Source organism: Rhododendron vialii, chromosome 8a (genome assembly GCF_030253575.1).
Source record: "Rhododendron vialii isolate Sample 1 chromosome 8a, ASM3025357v1".
Taxonomy (NCBI): domain Eukaryota; kingdom Viridiplantae; phylum Streptophyta; class Magnoliopsida; order Ericales; family Ericaceae; genus Rhododendron; species Rhododendron vialii.
The window spans coordinates 27,481,567-27,505,234 of record NC_080564.1 but is presented as its reverse complement, the minus strand read 5'-3'; the positions used below and the strand labels follow the sequence as shown (position 1 = coordinate 27,505,234).

At 40.1% G+C, this 23,668-nt stretch overlaps 2 protein-coding genes across 2 annotated transcripts; one reads left to right on the top strand and one right to left on the bottom strand.

The window, feature by feature from the left end:
* Nucleotides 1-6,896: 6,896 nt before the first annotated feature.
* LOC131298718 (uncharacterized) lies at nucleotides 6,897-11,804 on the bottom strand. The gene is made up of 4 exons (XM_058324195.1): nucleotides 11,600-11,804; nucleotides 11,079-11,392; nucleotides 9,389-10,946; nucleotides 6,897-8,935 (listed from the first exon to the last, which is right to left on the bottom strand). Exons 1-4 carry the CDS (start codon nucleotides 11,802-11,804, stop codon nucleotides 6,897-6,899), a joined length of 4,116 nt encoding a protein of 1,371 aa, XP_058180178.1.
* Nucleotides 11,805-16,666: 4,862 nt separating this feature from the next.
* On the top strand, nucleotides 16,667-23,364 carry LOC131298125 (transcription factor bHLH162-like). Its single transcript, XM_058323433.1, has 3 exons — nucleotides 16,667-16,818; nucleotides 17,756-18,094; nucleotides 23,281-23,364. Exons 1-3 carry the CDS (start codon nucleotides 16,687-16,689, stop codon nucleotides 23,347-23,349), a joined length of 540 nt encoding a protein of 179 aa, XP_058179416.1. The 5' UTR covers nucleotides 16,667-16,686; the 3' UTR covers nucleotides 23,350-23,364.
* Nucleotides 23,365-23,668: the final 304 nt, after the last annotated feature.

Below are 23,668 nucleotides of genomic sequence, written 5' to 3'. Positions count from 1 at the left end.
TTAGAATAATATTTTCAGAATAATAAGATCTTTGCACATATTCAAACGGATTAAAAATTGGAGTACTTAATTTTTTTAGATTGTTTATACATTAAAAATACAGTTAAAAAATTATCTGCTCCAATTTTCAATCCGTTTGAACCAGTGTGAAGATCTTATTATTCTGATCAAATTATTCTAAAGAGACATAATTAAATTTTATCTCTAAGACTCTTATAATCATGTTTCTACTCCATAGGATTGTAAATAGGAAACTTAAAATTTTTTTCCTTAGAAAACGGTACCGTTTTTTGGCCTTTTTGGTGTGGGTACGGGGTGCTGTGCCTCAAGCACAGCAGATCCCCCGCGTTCTTAATTAAGATCTACTTCTCTGTTCTTTTGAACTTACCTTAAATTTGAGAATTTTGTTCTTATTTAATTTTTTTTCGCATTTTTTTGTTTTGCATCAAACTTTTGTGGGTTATTGATTCTTCTTGAAGAGAGGAATCGGAAAAATAATTTTTTTTACTTTTATCCGAGTATTTTGAGAAACAACCATATTTTAGCCGAAAAAGTCATTTCTACTTTTGCTAAAAAGTAGTTATTCCTTAAAATACTTAGGTAAAAGAAAAAAAATTACTTTTACGATTTCTCTCGTCAAGACGAATCAATAATCCATAAAAATTTGACGCAAAACTAACAAATGCGAAAAAAATTCAAATAAAGACAATTTTCATATTTAAGTTAAGTTCAAGAGAATTAATGGAGAAGTCTGAGCCAGCTTACTGCTTCTGTTTCCTCCGATGATAATAATAATGCGGAATAATACCCCAAGCGTAGGGTTTAACACGTCATTTGAAGCATAATAAACCGGAAATCCGGGATCGTACCCAAGGGAATAATTATATGGCTTGCTCGGATTTATAGATGGAAGTACGGGCTTTCGGCTTTTAGACAGCCAACTTTGTTTTACTTTAACGGTAGAAATAAAATGGGTAAATTAAAAAGGAATTAACTAGAGAAAAGATAGGCTAGGTCTAGGAATTATTAACACCCAAGACCCGAGCTAAATCACACTTTTCACCCAACTACACAATTTAAGATACTTGGCTAAAGTTCTCAAATCGGAAAATAAAATGATTTGAGAATCAAGCTAGCTCTAGAATTCATTTGGTAAATACCTCGTGCGAAAGAGCTCTAAGCATCATGTGTGGTGGGTAGGCGAAGCTCCCACCTACACATGATCAAAGAGGTTAACACCTCCGTGATTTGACAAACAAACCCGAACCCCACATCAATTTTCAAATCAAAGTTTAAAGCTTTATTGGGTGCAAAATGCAATTTTCGCCCGAGTCATGAGATGCTAATCATCCCATGACCTAACCCTTGAAACTACTCACTCATATCTAGAGAGATAAAAGCAAGAGAAAATCTACTTAACATAATGAAATAACAAGACTTGAAATAAACTAGAGATTAAGATAGATCGGGAGAAGATAAACAACTTTAATTAAGGCGACAATATCAAAAAGTAACAACTAAGGGCAGAAAATTAAAAGATAAGTGCTGGAAAAATGAAGAACAATAAGAACACTCAAGAACAATTTTGAATCTAGATCTAGATCTAAAATTAGGTAAGCAAATCTAATTCTACCCTCTATCTATTCTACTTGTTTGTACCAAACCATGAAATAAGCTTTTATACTTCTAAGATCCGCGCCTGGAATATTCCCTAGATGCTCCGAAAATCCACCACTAAGGCCCTCGGCATCGATGGCAATGGCCTTAGAAAGCTCTGCTATGGGGCTCGGCATCGATGTAAAGCATTTCATCCCATCGATGCCGAGCTGAATAAGAGACTGGACCACTAAGGGGCTCGGCATCGATGTGATGAAATGCTTTACATCGATGCCGAGCTCAATAGCTCAAAGTTCTGCCTTGGCTGCCTTCCTTTTGCTCGGGCAATGACAGGTTCTGCTCGGGCAATGATGCTTCTGCTCGGGCAATGACAGATCTGCTCGGGCAATGATGCTTCTGCTCGGGCTGTTTCCACCTTGACATGCCTTAGGCCTCAAAGATTCCTTTATTTGGCGATTTATCTACAAAACATAACCAAAGCACTATACGAGCAAACACGTTAATAATAACTAATAAGTAATTAAATTAGACTAAAACTAGATACTAGCGCACCCTACATTACATTCTCGGGTGCTTATCACACCCCCCAACTTAAGGTTTGCTAGTCCCTAGCGAACGAAATGCAGAAACTTAGAATATTAGCAACTATGCAATCCTTCCGAATTCACAACTTTGAACATGCTCAATTCTGTAACCTAGCAAGAGTTCAACAATCCAGCTTTTTATTTCATTTCTACAACTCACATTTTCAGCATTCAATTAAACAGGCTAAGTATCAAGCAAGTCTAAGAGCAAGCTAAAAATGGTCTGTGTCCTCGAACAATGGTAGGATACGGGACACAGAACCTGCGAATTCAGACTAAACCATATCCACCAAAGATGTGCTCAACAACAGGCAATAGCGAACAAGAAATACTATGCCTCAAATAACTAAAGCACTTTTATTCAACAGAATTGAAAACTAGCAGATGATATTTGGATAACGAAAGGAAAGCATGCCATTAACTAGTTATGCAACTATCAGACAGTCAATCAAAATGGAATTCAGGCGCACGAAAGATCAACTAAGGTCTTTTAAGCTTGTAATGACCTTGGTTACAAAGAACAGGTTAGCAAAAATGGGCGACGGTCTATTTCTAGCTTGGTTAACTACTCGAGTGACCGCCGCCAACATAAGAAATAAACCAAGTCAAGGCCAAACCGGCCAAACCAATAAACCAACTACTAACTAACAATGTGCAAAGCTATACTACGAAATGAAAATGCAACAAAACAAAATAAAAAGATAGGATAGTTGGCATGTCAACCAACCAAGACCCCGACCAAGTAAAGGGAATTTCTAGAGCCACCGACTCTCTATCAAAACATCACCATGACACCACCTCAACTAGTCATCCTCTCAATCTCCCAACTCCTCACTCTCATACCCAGCAAAGTCATCACTCACTTCTCCCTCCTCAACCGGCTCGGGGACATACTTTACCCCATGCTGCTGCTCCAAAATAGATGTCTGCCAGGCTATCTCTCTCCTTTGTGCTTCCTGTTCCCTCATCATCTTTCTTCTTTCAACCTTCTCCTTTCTTTGAGAGTTGATAATTGAAACCCCTTGACAAAATAGCTTCTTGAGCCAAGACCCTTGTTTCTCCTTTCTTGAGGGCATTGTGGTCAAATAATCCCCCTTTCTCGCTTGCTTACCCTTTGCAGTATGAATCTGGGATGAGCTCTTCACCTCAAATGTGTCATCTATAGGCCCCGGAGAAAGTTCTTCCAATTGCTCATAGGCTGCCCCCCTAACTCCTTTGCTCTTACACAAGCTAGTAATCATACATGGAAATGGCATATTGGCAGTAATCAAAGTATTGGCCCTAAAATCACGCAGCTGAGTAAATATGAACATGGCCCAGTCAACTATCAAATCATTAGCTGTAAAAGCAAACAAAATTTCTCCACTTTTCCTGGTTGGCCTACTCTCTGAACCTCGGGGATAAAGATTGTAGTGTATCACTTTGTTCAGGAATCTAGAGCTGCCTTTGAAATTTCCAGGCACATGGGGCAATGAAGCCAAAGCGGGATCATAATACAATGTCTCATTTACTACTTGCAGATCAATCAATTCATCCTTTCTAGGGTAATTCACAGATTCAGGAGGAGGCCTTTGAATTTTCAAATATGCAGCAATATCATCAGGAGTAATCACTATATCTATTCCCCCTACTTTCGAAAAAATTCTAACAGCCGGGTCACTTTCCCAATCACCTTCTGGAATAATCATAAACTTGTAAAATTCAATAACGGCATTCTTATTATAACCCAATAATGGCTCAGTCCAGAAATTCAAACCTTTCCTTAGGATATATCGAAGTCCCGTGTGATCATCGGACAATGCCGTAGCATCCACTTGCCTCTCATTTTTGAACTTTCTGCCCACAAAACTATCCTCCCACACTCTCCTCTTATCCGCTGCAATTTGACCCGGAGTCCGTCTCCTCCGCTTACTCCTTGATCCCGAAGCCTCCGCGGGCTGAATTTCTTCCCCACTTTCAGCCATGAAATCATCTTCCTCTTCATTTTCTGCTTGAGAAGGCGGAGCACGATGTGCGGTTTGTTTGATTCTCGGCATTGTAGGTTGGAAAAGGCTAGGGTTTGATTGATTTTTTTTTTTTTGTATTTTCGGATTTAGGCTAGGGTTTATGGGGGTTTTCAGTTTTTGAATGGAATGGGTGAATGTAGGGTCAGAATATGGTGGGGGTGGATATATGAGTGAAGAATAGGAAGAAATTTCGAATTTTTAGGGGTAAAAGATGAAAATTTCGGATTTGAGATGTGGGAAATGGGTTTGCCTTGATTTTTGGTTTAGAACTTGAAATTGATAGAAGAAACCTTGAGTATTCTTGAGGGAGATGAAGGATTTGGTGGTTTTCTGTGGAGATGTGGGTGATTTGGTGGGTGATTGAAGGTTTAGGGCTAGGGTTTTGTGGTTCAATGGAGGGTTGAAGGAGTGGGACAGTCGGGCTCAAAAGTTTGAGAAGGAGTTGGACTGAGTTTCTGTCGAGCAGGGCACTGTTCTGTTGCCTTAATCATCTCGGCAGCGATGTCAATTATTGAAGTCCATCGATGCCGAACCTGCTAACGGCCCAGTCGATTAAAACCCTCGGAAGCGATGTAAAGAGATTCCTCCCATCGATACCGAGCTCACTAGCAGCCTGCTTAGTTCCCTTCGGCAGCGATGTAAATTGATTTCACCCATCGATGCCGACTGCCCTTAACTTCAAAAATTCTGCCTTTTCTTCAATTTGGTCCCAGAACTTCCACCAATTTAGATAGCATCCCCCAACAACCGGTCTCCTAGGCTAAGCAAAGAATGGGAGAATAACAGGATGCAAAATAGGACAAAGTGACTCATATGTGGTATAATCATGCAAAGAATGCCTTGTATCCTTTCCTAAGTGCGCTTTGGATTCCAAAATGATTGAAAATCGACATTTGAACACAATTAGGCATGGACATGCGATTATTCTCCTAACTACAAGCATTTTTATTGAATGGTGGGGATATGGGCCAAAACTTGCTCAAAAACTTGCTCAACACTTAAACCATTCAATTTTCAACTAACCATGCAATTTAAGAAACGCAAAATTCTTAGGATTGCTATGAATTCTTGCTAACCAACAACGATTGAGCATGCAACAAGTCATGAACAAAACTAAAAACTATGACAAAAGGAAAGATTGCAAGTAAAAACCTTTTATTTATTTTTTTTCAATTTTCAATTTTTCTCATGTTTTTGGTTTTTCAATTTCTATTGTTTTTGAATTTTAAAATTTTTTCACAAAATGCAAATAGCACATAAGCTAACCCCTCCCCCCAACTTAAAGCGATGCTATGCCCTCATAGCATTTAAGAACAAGATGAAGAGAGAAAGAGTGCGCGAATGTACCGTCCAAGGGGAATGTCAACCCCTAAATACCTCGACCAAGTTGGAGGATTTTATGTCAATGTTTTGCTCCAGCCAGATTAGATGCTTCCAGGGTTTACTCCTTCGGTTCTACCAACTCGGAACCATAGCTAGTCACACAGGGCCATATCCAAAGCTTTATCGGACTAACAACCGCGACGCTTAGCCGCACCCATGCTTAGGGCTCCTGAATGCCTCACTCACTCCGGCTTTAGACCCAAACCACCAAGGCTGGTGTGGTAGCAAATAAACCCTGCAGAAGACTTAAGAGAACGACCTTCCACAAAACAAATAACATTAGACCCACCGGCCCGTGTTATCCGGCTTCAAACCAAACAAAAACTAAAAGACAAAACATAAAGACAATGCAAAGAACAAATGAAAACATGCAAAACATAATTAAATGCACCACCCGATCATCACGCGATCACACGAGTCATACTTTTCTTCCCATTCCCTACCGGTGGGGTAAGAAATGGGTGGCTATACTAGACCATTGAACATGTGTTATGCTAGCGCCCGTAATAAAATCTATCGCTTGACTTCGCCAAACAATGAAGTCCAGCGTCCCCTAAGATCAAAACAAAGCAAGATGCAATATAACCTAGCGTGCACTCTAGGCAATATCAAACCTCACTCACAGACCTAAGTTGCCTCCGATTAGGGGCAATCGCGGAGAGCATGGATCATTAACGATAAACTATTACCAAGAAGAACTAATGAAAGCTCTTTTTACACTAACACATTGGTGAAATCTTTTGCATGTGATGTATCTCCAAGATTTTATTTGATGCAAACACAGAACAAAAACAAACAAAACATAACAAACAAAGCATGCATACTAAACTAAAATAGAAAGAAAGCAAGAAAGAAAGAAAGAAAGAAATATGCACAGTATATACAAATTTAATATCAGAACTCGGAGCGTCAAAGTCACAGCTAGACTCCGCCAAACAATGAAGTCCAGCGTCCCCTAAGATCGTAACCAGGCAAGCAAACAAGATAGAGCCAAGTGCGCAAGCACGGGAGTATCAAGGCCAAACCTAAGGATCTATACCGCCCCCGTTGGGGCTAATCTGGGAGACGTGAGTGGTTTACTGTGAATTACTCCTATCAGAAAAGCTAATTAAAGCCCTATGTCACTGATATTAAATGATTTGCCCTTCAAACCGGAGCTGGGCACACGATCCTTCTTTTAGTAGCGGCGTGCGAAGCTACATATACCCAAGTCAATGGAGGGTACCCCCTACCCGGGGGCTGGGTCCGACAAACAGTTAAGTTCAGCGGTTACGCTTTCGCTCCCCGTGCAATTTTAAGAAGCAAACTAATCAACCGTGTAAACTGGATCGATTAACTCCTCATCCGGCTCTCCAACCTCTAAAGTACCAAGAAATGGTTTAAGCTTTTGGCCATTAACTTTGAAAGATTTACCGTTTAACGGATTCATAACATCAACAGCACCATGAGGATAAACATGCTCAATAACATAAAGGCCAGCCCAACGAGAACGTAATTTACCGGGAAATAAATGAAGCTTAGAGTTGTATAGGAGTACCCTTTGTCCAACCTCAAACTTTTTCCGGTGAATTCGCTTGTCGTGGAAATCCTTGACTTTGGCTTTGTAAATGGCGATGTTGTCATAAGCATCTCTCCGAATTTCTTCAAGCTCATTGAGTTGGAGCTTCCTGTGCGCTCCGGCGGCTGGTAAATGATAATTAAGTGTCTTGATTGCCCAGTATGCTTTGTGCTCGAGCTCTACCGGAAGATGGCATGCTTTTCCAAAAACCAAACGATACGGCGAAGCTCCCAAAACAGTCTTGTATGCTGTGCGATAAGCCCAAAGTGCATCGGTCAACCGAAGACTCCAATCTTTCCGGTTCGGATTCACCGTTTTCTCCAAAATGTGCTTGATTTCCCTATTTGCCAACTCAGCTTGTCCATTCGTCTGCGGATGATAAGCAGTGGAGACCTTGTGATTGATTCCATACTTCTTCATTAATGCCCCAAAAGCCCGATTGCAAAAATGAGTTCCTTGATCGCTTATGATTGCTCTCGGCATCCCAAAACGTGAAAGAATGTTATCCTTGAGGAACTCCACCACGACCTTGGCATCATTGGTCCGCGTTGCGATGGCTTCTACCCATTTTGAAACATAATCAACTGCCAATAAGATGTACAAATTTTCAAAAGAAACGGGGAAAGGTCCCATGAAGTCTATGCCCCAGCAGTCAAAGATCTCAACCACCATAATGTTGGTCAATGGCATTTCGTCCCTCCGAGACACACTCCCAAGCTTCTGACAACGTTCACAAGCTGCACAGAAGTGATGAGCATCCCTATGCAAGGTTGGCCAATAAAATCCACATTGCAGCACTTTGGCAGAAGTCTTCTTAGAAGAGAAATGGCCTCCACAAGCTTCTGAATGACAAAACTCAAGAATTCTTCGCTGATCTGAATCTGGGACACAACGGTGCACTATTTGATCTTGGCAATACTTGAAAAGATAGGGGTCATCATAAGAGAACATTCGTACTTCATGAAGGAACCGACGACGTTCTTGAGGAGACCAATGTGGCGGTAAGAGTCCCGTAGCCAAATAATTCACTATATCCGCAAACCATGGGGCACTCGAAACAGCAAACAATTGTTCATCTGGAAACGTGTCCACGATAGGTAAGCTTGGAGTAGGGTCCTCAAACTGTAACCTTGATAAATGATCGGCTACCACATTCTCGACACCCTTTTTATCCTTGATAGTTAAATTGAACTCTTGGAGAAGCAGGATCCATCGTATCAAACGAGCTTTGGCATCTTGCTTGGTAAGTAGGTACTTGAGAGCTGAGTGGTCCGTATACACAACAATAGGGGTACCCCCAATAAGATAGGACCGGAATTTATCAAGAGCAAACACTACCGCAAGTAACTCTTTCTCCGTGGTAGTGTAATTCACTTGAGCATCATTCAAGGTCTTGCTTGCATAATGGATAACATACGGATGCTTGTCTTTCCTTTGCCCCAAAACAGCGCCTACAGCATAGTCACTTGCATCACACATAAGCTCAAACGGGAGGCTCCAATCCGGTGGTTGCACAATAGGCGGGGTGGTAAGACTAGCCTTCAACTTAACAAAAGCTTGCTCACACGCGGCGGTCCATTCAAACGGAACGTCTTTGACAAGAAGGTGGCACAGGGGTCGAGAGATAGCACTAAAGTCTTTGATGAATCGGCGATAGAATCCGGCATGCCCGAGAAATGAACGGATATCCTTCACGCATTTTGGAGTCGGGAGATTGGAAATAAGATTGATCTTAGCCTTATCCACCGCGATACCATCCGACGATATAATATGCCCCAAGACAATCCCTTGAGTGACCATGAAGTGACACTTTTCCCAATTCAGAACCAAATTCTTCTCTTCATATCTTGTTAGAACTTTCTCTAAATTAGCCAAGCATGAATCAAATGAATCGCCAAAAACAGAGAAATCATCCATAAAAACCTCTACTATCTTCTCAACCATATCACTAAAAATCCCCATCATGCATCGTGAAAAAGTCCCCGGAGCATTGCACAAACCGAAAGGCATACGACGATAAGCGAACGTTCCAAAGGGGCAAGTGAAAGTTGTTTTCTCTTGATCCTCTAAAGCAACTTCAATTTGATTGTAACCGGAATAACCATCTAAGAAACAATAGAATGCATGGCCGGCTATCCTCTCCAAGATCTGATCAATGAATGGTAAGGGAAAGTGATCCTTTCTGGTACTTGCGTTGAGCTTGCGATAATCGATACAAACTCTCCATCCAGTCTGAACACGAGTAGGTACGAGCTCATTCTCCTCATTTCGCACAACTGTAACTCCAGATTTCTTTGGTACAACTTGAATCGGGCTCACCCATTTACTATCGGCGATAGGATAAATGATTCCAACATCCAAGAGCTTTAAAACTTCAGCACGAACTACATCCTTCATAATCGGGTTCAAACGACGTTGAGGTTGACGAGACGGCTTGACATTATCCTCCAAAGCAATATGATGAGAGCAAAGAGTAGCATCAATTCCTTTGATATCAGCAATTGTCCATCCTATAGCCTTCATGTGCCGCCTTAGAGAATTGATCAACTTCACCTCTTGGAGATTCCCAAGAGAGGAGGAAATAACCACAGGATAAGTCTCGTTGTCTCCAAGAAAAACGTACTTCAAAGTATCAGGAAGGGGCTTCAACTCCAATTTTGGTGGCTCAGCACTAGATGGGAGAACCTTCTTCTCAATTGGTGGAAGCTCCTCAAACATTTCAAACTTTGGAGTCCAAGAATTTATAGCGCAAGCTTCATCTTCCTTACCAAGCAATGAACTCAAATAACTCACTTCAGAAGGCTTAAGAAATTCGACCTTTTCAGTTGTAAGAGCAACTTCCAAAGGATCACTGAAAAGCAACTCATCCACGTGTTCTTCTACAAGAGTATCGATAAGGCTTACTTCATTCACGTACTCGTCATCTCCCATTTGGCTACCCACATTAAAAACATTGACCTCCATCTTCATGTTACCGAAGGTCATGTTGAGAAGTCCATTTCGACAATTGATAACTGCATCCGCCGTGGCTAAGAAGGGTCTTCCAAGAATCACCGGAGTAGAAGCAGCAGAAGAGTCGATCGGATTTGTATCGAGAATCACAAAATCCACCGGATAAACGAATTGGCCAACTTGCACTAGAACATCCTCTACTACTCCTCTCGGTGTACGAACGCTTCGATCGGCCAATTGGAGAGTGACTCGAGTAGGCTTCATCTCCCCCAACCCAAGTTCTTGATAAACAGAAAACGGAAGCAGGTTAACACTTGCACCAAGATCAAGTAAAGCTTGTTCGATACGCTTCTCTCCAATGGTTACAGCGATAGTAGGGCTCCCCGGATCCTTGTACTTCGGCGCGATATTCGTTTGGATGATAGAACTCACTTGCTCAGTAAGGAATATCTTCTTTTGAACATTAAGCTTGCGCTTCCGAGTACACAAATCTTTAAGAAACTTGGCATATGACGGAATCTGCTTAATTGCATCCATAAGAGGAATGTTAATCTTCACTTGATTGAACAACTCATGCGACTCCTCATTCAAATTTGGTTTCGCCAAAGCCCTCAAACGACTAGGAAACGGTGCCGGTGTTGGAATCACTCGAGGATCCGGTACACTTTCCTTTGATTTGCCTTTATCCTTTCCTTCTTCTTCAACAAGAGTCTCCTTACTTGCTTCCTTGGGAGATTCCCCAAGGATTGGAATTGAACGTTCGATAGGAGGAGGCAAGTAAGATGGTTCCGGAGGCATCACCACTTGGTTATCAACTATCTTCCCACTCCGAAGAGAAATAATAGCCTTTGCTTGCTCGGGGAAAGTCACCGAAGAGCTAGCAAAGTGAAGACCTTGAGAAGTAGGATTGGAATTCGGTTGCGGATTAGGTTGAGGTTGAGTAGGAAACTTCCCTTTCTCCTGTTGTAACAAACCCACCATAGTTGTCAACTTGCCCAACTGGTTTCTGATGTCATTCATCATTTGAGTTTGTTGCTCATTGATAGCTGTTTGGCCTTGCAAGAGAGCACTAAATTGATCTTCCCAAGAACGCTTTGGTGGTTGTTGGTGGAATTGAGCAGGTTGTTGTTGAAATTGGTTCGCATGTGAGAACGGAGCAGAAGGAGCAAAACCAGGCGGACCTTGAGCTTGAGGGAAACGGAAGGCATTCTGAGGTTGCTTCCAAGGCAATTGAGGAGCGGGCGGTGGAGCTTGAGAAGAACCCCCCTCATTAGATTGATTCCAACGGAAAGCTGGGTGTTGCCTTGTCCCCGGATTATAAGATTGAGAATAAGGGTCAAAGCGTTGGACAGCTTGTACTTCTTCTGGAGCAATTCCATTAATCACATTCTTCAAAGCAGGAATATTGGGGCACGCTTCAGTCGAATGGCCCACAATCTCACAAATAACACATACTTCTTCCACTTGGCGTACTGCTTTCACTTCTTGAGATTGAGCACTCTTAAGCTCCAATTTGTCAAGTTTCCGAGCAATTTCCTCCAAACGAGTTTCAAAAGCTGTATGCTCCGCAATAGAGAACTTCCCTGAAGCTGTAGGACCTTGATTGAACATTGCCCTATCTCCCGGATCTGCAAACTGCCAAGACTGAGTCTTCTCAGCTAGTGACTTATAGTAATCCCATGCATCCTCCGGTGTCTTTCCCATAAAATCACCACCACCCATAGTATCCAGAAGCTGTTTACTCTCTTGAGAACACCCGGTGTAGAAATAGTTAACTCTGAGATACAACGGAAGGTTGTGATGAGGAACCGACATAAGCAAATTTTTGTAGCGCTCCCAATACTTGTGGTAAGTCTCTCCATCCCTTTGCTTGAAACATTGAATCTGATCGATAAGTAACTTCGTTCTGCTGGCTGGAAAGAACTTAGTAGTGAAAGCATCCTGAACTTCTCCCCAGTTGCGCAAAGATTGTGCCTTCAAAGAATTGAACCATTGTTTCGCCTTGTCTTTGAGAGTGAATGGGAATAACTTCAAGCGAGCTTGATCAAGTTGCCCCGGAACTGTAACAAAAGAGTGTAGAATATTCTCGAACTCCCGGATATGCAAATACGGATCCTCCAATTCTCGGCCCCGGAACTCTGGAATTATACGAAGATATTCAGCCTTGAATTCAAATGTATTTCCAGCGGTCGAAATCGGAATAACGATAGGAGATACTTGAGGAGCCCGTTCTGGATTCAGATAATCACGCAGAGTGCGAACTGGAACTTCTTCGGCCATTGGGTCTTTGCAATTGCGATTTAATTTGCGAGGCGGAGAGTGGGCAGGATACGCCCTGGCAATGCTACGGATTCTTGGCGGTGAAGAAGAACGGTGAAGCCGATTTGAAATTGGGCTTCGGTAAACACGCATACACAAGCAAATATACTAACTAACTAACAACATAGGGGTCATCTCGCCACCTCAACTCAACAAACAGAATATGTGAGGGGTTATGCCACCACCTCGGCTAAGCAATGCAATCAAATTTAAACTAACTAACTAAATTAACTACGCTAAACTAACTAAGAAACAAATTCGATATTTAGCCTGGCTTCGTTACACCTCAAGTTTAAATGAACTAGGTTAGAGGTATCCACCAAACTAAATACGAACTACTAACACATAAACTACTAAACTACTACTACTAGATGAAAGCGGGATACTTACAGTGGTTTGTCGAACCTCCAAGAAAGCCATAATAAGAAATCCTCGGCAACGGTGCCAAAAATGCTTCTGTTTCCTCCGATGATAATAATAATGCGGAATAATACCCCAAGCGTAGGGTTTAACACGTCGTTTGAAGCATAATAAATCGAAAATCCGGGATCGTACCCAAGGGAATAATTATATGGCTTGCTCGGATTTATAGATGGAAGTACCGGCTTTCGGCTTTTAGACAGCCAACTTTGTTTTACTTTAACGGTAGAAATAAAATGGGTAAATTAAAAAGGAATTAACTAGAGAAAAGATAGGCTAGGTCTAGGAATTATTAACACCCAAGACCCGAGCTAAATCACACTTTTCACCCAACTACACAATTTAAGATACTTGGCTAAAGTTCTCAAATCGGAAAATAAAATGATTTGAGAATCAAGCTAGTTCTAGAATTCATTTGGCAAATACCTCGTGCGAAAGAGCTCTAAGCATCATGTGTGGTGGGTAGGCGAAGCTCCCACCTACACATGATCAAAGAGGTTAACACCTCGGTGATTTGACAAACAAACCCGAACCCCACATCAATTTTCAAATCAAAGTTTAAAGCTTTATTGGATGCAAAATGCAATTTTCGCCCGAGTCATGAGATGCTAATCATCCCATGACCTAACCCTTGAAACTACTCACTCATATCTAGAGAGATAAAAGCAAGAGAAAATCTACTTAACATAATGAAATAACAAGACTTGAAATAAACTAGAGATTAAGATAGATCGGGAGAAGATAAACAACTTTAATTAAGGCGACAATATCAAAAAGTAACAACTAAGGGCAGAAAATTAAAAGATAAGTGCTGGAAAAATGAAGAACAATAAGAACACTCAAGAACAATTTTGAATCTAGATTCTGATCTAAAATTAGGTAAGCAAATCTAATTCTACCCTCTATCTATTCTACTTGTTTGTACCAAACCATGAAATAAGCTTTTATACTTCTAAGATCCGCGCCTGGAATATTCCCTAGATGCTCCGAAAATCCACCACTAAGGCCCTCGGCATCGATGGCAATGGCCTTAGAAAGCTCTGCTATGGGGCTCGGCATCGATGTAAAGCATTTCATCCCATCGATGCCGAGCTGAATAAGAGACTGGACCACTAAGGGGCTCGGCATCGATGTGATGAAATGCTTTACATCGATGCCGAGCTCAATAGCTCAAAGTTCTGCCTTGGCTGCCTTCCTTTTGCTCGGGCAATGACAGGTTCTGCTCGGGCAATGATGCTTCTGCTCGGGCAATGACAGATCTGCTCGGGCAATGATGCTTCTGCTCGGGCTGTTTCCACCTTGACATGCCTTAGGCCTCAAAGATTCCTTTATTTGGCAATTTATCTACAAAACATAACCAAAGCACTATACGAGCAAACACGTTAATAATAACTAATAAGTAATTAAATTAGACTAAAACTAGATACTAGCGCACCCTACATTACATTCTCGGGTGCTTATCACTTACACGTTCCTCGACTAATTCTAGGAGATCGATCACATCGCTCTATTATAGGATTCGCAATTAAAATAGAGCAAAACTCTATATGGATTACTCCATAGTAGTTTTTTTTTTTTGGAAACTACTCCATAGTAATTGATAGCACTCTAAGGGGTGTTTTGGCATGCGACGCTGGAAAAAAAAAAACACTTGGCGTATTCAAAATTTGTTCGCATTTATTAATTTTGCATTAATTTTTTATGAATTATTGATTCGTCTCGATTTTTTTGTCTTTATTGAAAAAAATTATGAGTTTCAATCATAATGTTTTACTTTTTTTGTTCTTCTCGGAAAACAAACCAATAATGTAAAAAAAAAAATGGTGCAAAACTACCATATGCGGAAAAAATTAAATAAAGACAAAAAAACAGGCCATTTGGCTTATTTGCTTAAAATATTTATTGTGTGACATCGGGATCTCACACTAATAATCAGAGACGCTGAATTTGTTTAATAATCTCTGTAAAAAAATCTGTTAGAGTCGTTCTACTTTTAGAAAAAAATGCACGTTTTGTTCTTATTCAATTTTTTTAACGTTTATTAGTTTTGCACTAATTTTTTTTACGAATTATTGATTTGTCTCAATAAGACGAATCAAAAAAGTAAAAATAAAATAAAATTAAATATGCATTTTTTCTGAAGTAAAAAAGGTGTTGGTGGAACGTGATGTAAGTTAGAATATCGCTTGCTTAAGTAAAAAATGTGTATTTTTTCTAAAAGTAAAAAATATAAGTTGGATCCAACCACAAAGTAATGTCATACTTTTATTCCGTTTGACCAAAAAAAAATTCATGCTTATTAAAAAAATGTATTATATAAATATAATTTATATCATTTCAATCAATAAAAAAAGAATAATAAGAGAGAGAGGGAGTTTGTTCTCGTAGTAAAAGGCAAAAGGGGAAAAATGCAGAGGAAAGGGGTCCACCACTGGAGGGCGGCGCCAAGTGGTCTGTGGTAAAGAAGAAGAAAGTTTTACAAATATAAATACGGTCTTGCTATTGTCAGCCCACTGGGCTGACAATAAACAAATTAAAAGACAAGAAAAACACGTATTTCTGTGTACTTTATACACCCTTTAAAACATATTCACACTCTCATTATTGTCAGCCCATTGGGCTGATTTTAAAATTTTCCATATAAATAAAGAAGGTTCATACAGGGTAAAGTTGGTGGGCCATTTTGGCCATTTACTTTCTTAGTTGAAATCTTCAATTTTTGTCCTGACTCATGGAACTCATGCTAATCGTCCGCCTCCTGGGCGAAGTATAAAAGAACCCAATTACCAAAACACATCTATATATGACGTGGAGGTCGGTGAAAGCGTGGCTGCGCGAAGAGTCAAGGGTCAGAGCAATAGAGTAAAATCTGCCCACGTAAACCCTGCAATGAATTTCTCTTCTTTTTTTTTTTTCTATGTTTAGTGTTCCGAATTAATTTGAGCGTATCTCAAACTAATCACTGCATTTCTTCACATAATTGTTTCCCCCATATACGTGTGAGATTATCTCAAGAGTCGAACCTAGGAGGATGCCGAGCAAATTCCTATAGAAGTTTCAGACTAAGACCGTTTTGACAACTGCTCGGGGTTCCATGAAATGAATTTACCGTATCAAACATATGATATTATCAGTACGTGCAACAGAGATGAAAGTCCAATGAATATAACTTCTGTGTGGGGCCAATGTAGACTGTAGACCCGATAGAAATTCACAAACCTGATGATTAATTAATTAATTTCCTCTTTCCTATGAGCTGCATTTCTCCCCCTTTCTTCTCCTTCACCGTACAGCAACGAATGAGAACGTCATTGACTGACTGAGCAATTCTTCGTCATAATGTGTGCCTATTATTGACTTTAGTATTGGCCCGTTCCAAAATATCTTTTTAAAAAATAAATATTTATTTTATATTTCTAAATTTAAAATAATATAAATGAAAAATAATGATTTTTGCTCTTGTTTTTAACTTTTGCTTTGCACTCGCGCTTTCACTTCTCGCATTCACAAATTTTAGTTTTTTTTTAGATTTTCGAAAGATACTTTTACGCACTCCCACCCGTCCATGCATTATAGGGCTTATAATTTTATATTGTTAAAAAGGTCTTCCATACACTTTTCAACGTCCTATTTCTAAGGTCACCAAATTCTTTACATTTGTCAACTCACATACATTCGCCTGTTTAAGATTCTAATTCTGCGTCCGTCCATACGAAGATAGGTGGGGTTGTCTCTATCTTTAAATATACTTGGGAGCCAGTGGGCATGCTTCGAACTCTTAAATCAACATTTCTTCTGAGTCCTGACAAGACATCCCTTGAATTATTTACATTTGCTTGCGGTGATAATGAAGAGGTACAACACTGGTCATGAAAAACTTGATCGGAAGATAGTGGAGAGGAATAGGAGAATCCACATGAAAGATCTCTGCTTCAAGCTCACTTCTCTCATCCCTCCCCACCATCTCAACTCCTCTCAGGTTCTCTCTCTCTCTCTCTTGAACACAACACTCCATACATCATAGAATGCTAAAGAGATCAACTTCCTATCTTTGCGATTTTTTTTTTAATGGAATTTTTTTTTTCATATCATCTCTTGTGAATTTCAACTTCTGGTCGATATGGATGACACGGTTTGATTTTTGTGAGACAGAGAGACAACATTTTAAAACTAGGGTTTACTGTGACTTTCAATTTTTTCCTATCTCATATATACTGCCTTGTTTTTTAATGAGATCAAGAGTTCTCCTAATTTTTCTAAGTTGAAAAAAAAAATGATATTTAAAAACTTCCAAGTGATAAAGCCATTTTTACACCAAAATTAGATCCTGCATAATAGGCAACCAACTACATCCTCAGACAAAAAATCTATAATCTAGCTCAATCTTGACTTTTAGAAAGTTAAAATTTTTAGATAACTCAATTTCACAGTAACCATACAAAGGCGTACCAAGTTAATTGTTCAAACTTTATTAAGAACTTCGCAATTTGTACACTATATATCAACCTTGATAATTGTTTCTTTGAGCTAATCACAAGTAGCTTGGTTGTGATCTTATGAAGTTAAAGAGTAACATAAGCCTATTGAGCTGAATTTGAGGGGAGCTTAATAATTTGCTCGAGGCTTAGCTTATTCACAAAACAAGAAGATTTTGGAGAAACTCGGATACTATATACACAGAAAATAATAGTGTGTATTGTAGCACTTGTCACCATAGAACATATGACAATGGTAGTAGAACATACTTACAATTAGGAAGGAAACTATATATTCTCATATATGTGCGCGCTATAAATAATATTGCACCCATTTGGTCCGCGTCCTTTGTTTCTATTCTAGTAAAATATCAAATAGATGTCATTCCAATTCCAAGCCATAATACATATATTTCTCCCCAAAATGACACAAATTTTCAGGACACGCAATCGCGACAACATCAGCTCGACGAGGCAAGAACATACATTAAGCTACTGGAAAAAAGAGTGGAGGAACTGAAAGCAAGGAGGGCAGCACTGGAATTGGGCAACCACGATGGCACGGATAACGATGGTAGTACCAGCACAAGAATCGAATTGCCGGTGGTTGAGTTGAGAGAATGTTTAGGTTCAAGTTTGGAAGTAGTTTTGATAACTGGGTTGAAGAAGAACTTCGCGATTTCTGAAGCCATTGGTGTGATTGAGGATGAAGGAGCTGAGGTGGTGAGTGCTAGCTTTTCTGCTGTGGGTGATAAGGTTTTTCATACTCTCCATGCTCAGGTGATCATTAGTTGCCATATTTTGTAGCTCCCATTTCATCTTCATGTTTTGCTAGCGTCAGTGGAGGAGGAATTCTTGTTCCGCTAACAAAATAAGTAATTATTTTTTACCCAATAAGAACTCACGTTCCGGTTCCACTAACGTTTTACCTTTTGTCTTCTTATTTCTACATTTCAAAATCCATGTCATTTTTTTTGATCGCTTATATCTTTTAATTTATAATAAATTTTATGATTTTGCGAACTTTGTATAATAAAAGTAATTGAGATTTATCAAACGAGATTAATATTGCATATTTTTTGATATCTATATTGAAAGATTTAAGTAGTCAAAAATGGCGTACACCGAATAAGTATTTATTTCTTAAGAGCTCGATCTTAGTGGAACAATGGTTCTTATTTTCTTCCAAAGTTGCAAAATAAGTACTTTTTTTTTATATCGGCAAAAATAAATTTTATTAAAATCAGGAAAAGAAGGGGATCCAACAAAGAGTTAGACAATACATCTCTAGTGCAAAGTCCGGAACACCCAAAGGTCTACAAAGATCCAACACAGACAATCGAAAAAGCCTAACCCTATACCCAAAATATACAATGAAAGCCCAAAACACTCAAATCCGGCCAATGGACCAGCCAACCCAAACCAACCCTCAAACCCTAACAACCTTCAACATCCACCACCGCACAAACCACTGGAGTTCAATCTCGCCATTAAGCCGAGTCGGCCTCTCCCAGATGTAGAGACCGGCGACGGGAACCGGCCTACGGAAATGAATACCGAAAACAGTCATGGTAAAGAGGAGCAAATCACCACCAACAACAGACCCCTGCATTTGGTTCTTTGTTGCTACTGAATTTCAATACTGAAGATGGATACAGTTATTGCCACATTTGGTTCTTTGTTGCTGGTGATGCTACTCTGATACTATGAAGCTGATTTTGATCTCAAGATGATTGTTGCTATCCAATGAGGATGTGTTTAGTTGGTTTTGATGTTAGGTGGATGCCACTCATTCGTTTGTGGCTTCATCCAATTTTCATTGGATGTTTTTCTTTCCTTTTGGCCTTCTCTTTTGCTTCAAGGTTCTTCTTGTAGCTTGAGTTTCAGCCTCCTCGATGTACCATTTGTCAAGTTTCTAATAAAATCTTGTTGCTTATAAAAAAAAACAGAAGACCCTTGCAATACCCCAACAGCACCCAATCTCAATCAGCAACAGCAAAACCCAGAGCGACGAAAATGTTGACTCCTCGCCCGCTGAGAAACTCGAAGCGGCCCCCAACTGGATTTCAATACACAAAGCGACCTGAGCAACCCAGCCATGGGAACCACATCCACCTCACCACCATCAAAAAGAAACATCACCGATCAAAACCGTATTTTTACCGATCATTTTCTAGAATTTTTGAAAAAACCTGCAAAACAAAAGTTAGAGAAAACAAGTTACCAAACACCACCCACCCCCACAATCACAACACCCGCCAAATCCTCGCCACCAACCAAATCCCTGCACCTCTGAGACTCCCCGCACCACCCAACAACGCCAGGCCCCCAGAGGGACCAAGGAACCTCCGACCGGTGGCGGGTAGAGGAAGAGCTCAACCGCCACACCCTCCCACACAGGGGAGGGCGGTGGTCCGAACAGCAAATAGAGAAAACAACGATCTGAAGGGTAGAGGGAAAGTGAGAGAGGGAAGAGAGGGAGATGAAGGAGGACGAAAGGAGCCCAGGGGAGGAGGGAATGAGGGGCTCCTCCCTCCCCCCGCGGCAACTAGCTAGATGAGAAAACCCTAGAGGAAGAAAATTGAAATATTTAAATATTCATCCTCTTTTTCTATACCATGTAAGAATTCATCCCCCCATTTTTCATGATTATGATTTCATCCTTACAATATGTAAATTACCTTTATTCTACTTTGTAATATATATATATATATATATATATATATATATATATGAGAGAGAGAAAGAGAGAGAGAGAGAGAGAGAGAGAGAGAGAGAGAGAGAGAGGGGGGGGGGGGGGGGGGGGGGGGGGGGGGACAGATGAATTTCAGTTCCTTAATTTACGGTTACAACAGGGGGAAGAACAGATGATTATTTTCAAACTTTCAAACTTCTAACAGATCCCACTGATTGCTCAGTTCTATTTTTGGAGGTAAATTGATCACTTTATCATGTCAAGTAAGCCAATACATATCATTTTCTGTGTTGATCAATCTTACATGACCAATATATGTCCCAAATAAGATGTTCAAAGCCCTGTTCATCACGAAACTTTCCTGTGAATCCACCGTGCAACATTAGGTTTTGGTGGTAAATTACCCATGTTTGATAATTTACCCAGATCGAAGCTGAATTCATTATCAAGTTAACCATTTCAGTGGTCCATTTTTTGTTACATTCTAAATGCCCACAATCAAAAGAATACATTCTCTATTGCAATCTAAATAATGGACAACCAATTCCCCAAAACCATCTGGACTTTATATACCAATTTAAAAGTAAGAACCTGGTTAAATTACCATAAAAAAATATGATTAAATTATCAAGTTAACATAACAATATTACATGATTAAATTACCATGACGATTACAACGTGAACACGATAAATATGAAAGCACAAGCAGCATCAGGAAAGCCCAATCAAAAGCCTTCTAGAGCAAAGCCTTCTTATTAGTAACATCAGCAACCATCATCCACTAATAAGATATGCAAGACCTTAAAACTGAGGGCCATCCACGACCATCAAGAACATATCAGTAGCAACAACAAATGAACCGAACAGATTAACCAGCAGCAACATCAATATAGAGCCAACACAAACCTCAACTCTGAAATAAATTGCAACGTGGATGCCCAACTCAATTCGTGAGGCTTTCTTGTTGAACTCTGATTTGTATGACAATGTTGGGAGTTTCGACGGCGACAGGCCGTTGCGTGGCTTGCTGGATTCGTTGGCTCCACTTATATATTCTTCAAGGTCTCCGATTGGGATTCGAACTCCTGCGTGGTGGCTGTTGATGGATGGCGGTGACTGTTGTCGAAGGATGAGTGGATTGTTGCCCACCAGAGGGAGGACTAGTGAATGGTAGCGGCTGTTTATGGAGGATGAGTGGAGGACTTCGGAGGATGAGAGAGAGAGAGAGAGAGAGAGAGAGAGAGAGAGAGAGAGAGAGAGACAGACAGAGACAGAGAGAGAGAGAGAGACAGAGATGCTTTCTTATATATAGAATCCCACCAGATTTTTAAAGGATCCAAAATTTTCGGGATTGACTCAACGGAAATCGCGGGACGGGATGGGGAGGATCATGTTTTAGTCTCCGTTTTCGGGATGGAAACGAGATTCTCGCGAGGACGAAAGGAATTAGGGATTCGTCCCCAATTTCAACTATATATATATATATATTAAAACAACAACTAAAGGGCATTAATGGAATAAAAACTTGTAGGAGCACGAAATCATAATTAGCTAAAGTTGGGAGGATGGAATCATAAGTCTGTTGCTCTTCTGGGATGAATAATTAAGCCTCCCGAAAAAATTTGCCCAAATCGCCTAAAGGAGAGAGAGAGAGAGAGAAAAGAACCGGCATTAAACGCTCGATTACAAAATTGTATTTATTGAATAAAAATATTCAGTGGAACGGGACCTTAAAGGTCCCCTACTTTTTCATTTTTCTTTTTTTTCAAAGGAAAAGAATAGCTAGAAAAAAAAAGTTTGACTTGGAGAAGAAACGCATGCCTTGGACACTCGACGGCGGCCGGCAATCTGAGCTGAACTTTTCACTGTCCAAACTCAGGTGGCCGGCAATTGGAACCGAACGCCTTTACAATCTCGACTCATTCTTCACTTTTCAAACTCCGATTTCGACATTTTGCCGATCTTAGATGATTTTCCAGATTTGAAAGAACGTCGGTTTCATTTTGATAAATTAGTAAGCTATTTTTGTTCTATTTTGATGGATGATCAATTTTGAGAATGTGTTTTTGTTTTTTCTTCGACTATACAATGCAAGGATATTAGTAGTTGTTTCTTCTTCTTTTTTACTTATTCGTTGAGTAACGATTAGAAGGATATTTGAGGTTAATTGCTTTCCTATTGTAACTCGTCTTCCAGAAATTTTATTCCTTGCTCCAACACTGGATATTGTAAGTATCTCTTGTAGTGGTGTAGTAATTTAAACACAAGTTTCGAGAACTTTGTAGGGTTCGTTACAAAATGCTAAAAGGTCTCAATTCAATTCCTTGCCTAAAACTTTTGGAGTCAACTCATTCCCAGACATAAGCGTGTAAAACTATTATAGGAGGAACAATAGAGATTAGTTCAAGATGCGCGCAAGTTGGTTTGAAACATCCTGCATTACAAAAAAAATATTTACTATTGGAGTGAATCCAACTTTAATTTGTTGCACATTCGTGCCTAAGTAATAATAATAACATTGGGCACTGACAAGAAAAATGAAAGATTGGCATGACGATTTAGACAAACACGTCTATGTCTATAACACATGTACACCAAGCTCGCTTTGATAAGAAAACGAAATAATATAGTGGAGTGGTGTTCATTGAATCTCGTGATTTCGATGGGACAAGCTTTCCCTTTTGCTCCCCTGGTTCCTGCATGAGAAGCAACGGCCAGATAGTGACTCGTTGGGCCGAAGCTGGCCGGAAGGCACTCCGACGACTAAATTAGTGCCCGCCTGAGAGAAGGAAAACACAGAGTTTAGACAGGGAGAAGAAGGCATATCTATTAGGGTTTATCAATGTGCTATTTATAAGAGTGTCTTTTCTTGGAGGCCAAGGTCACCGACATGATGCCGTCCTTTGGTAAGGGACCAAGCCATGTGGCCAGACCGTACTGTTACCGAGCGCTATACCGCCGTACTTTGCACGAAAGCGTCACATGCATGGCAAGACCATATTGGTCCCACCGTTTTTTATGGTCTTGACTCGATCTGGCACCTTGACCTACCCATACGATCATGGGTGGAGCGGCCCAACGAGCTCTCCGTGTCCTTTGCTGTCGGTTTGGTTCGTTCTGGGTCATTCAGGCGGTTCGAATTGAGGACCCGCCCTCCGCCCACCAACAATTATTAATCAATTAAGCTTCACTGCAAATCCCACAAATTGTAACGGTACTGTAGGTTAACGTTGGTTAATTTCTTGAGTTTCATTTTTCTTTTTCTTTGCAGGTGAAAGTTTGTAGAGTCGGTGTGGATACTGCAAAGGTATGTCAGAGACTGAAGGAATTGGTTCGCTGATTCCTATTTCTTTCTTTTGGTTTGTTTCCGTTTTTCGCTTTGGGAGAGGAAGATTTTCTATAGCCACGCCGTGCAGGAAGAATACTAAAAAAAGCTATAAGACACATTTGTACCATTCGATTCCAAGAGTGTAATCTCTTTTTGTGAACGGCAAAGAAGATTTTCATTTATCACAAGCGAATATTGTAATCTGACAGCGAATTAATGACTCTGCGTTATCACGATGATATTCTTTCGAAGTGGTAGAATTATGTCTCAATTAATCAATTTCTGTTTTTATGTGTGTACGGAATTTTGAGAAATAATTACGTCCCACCTT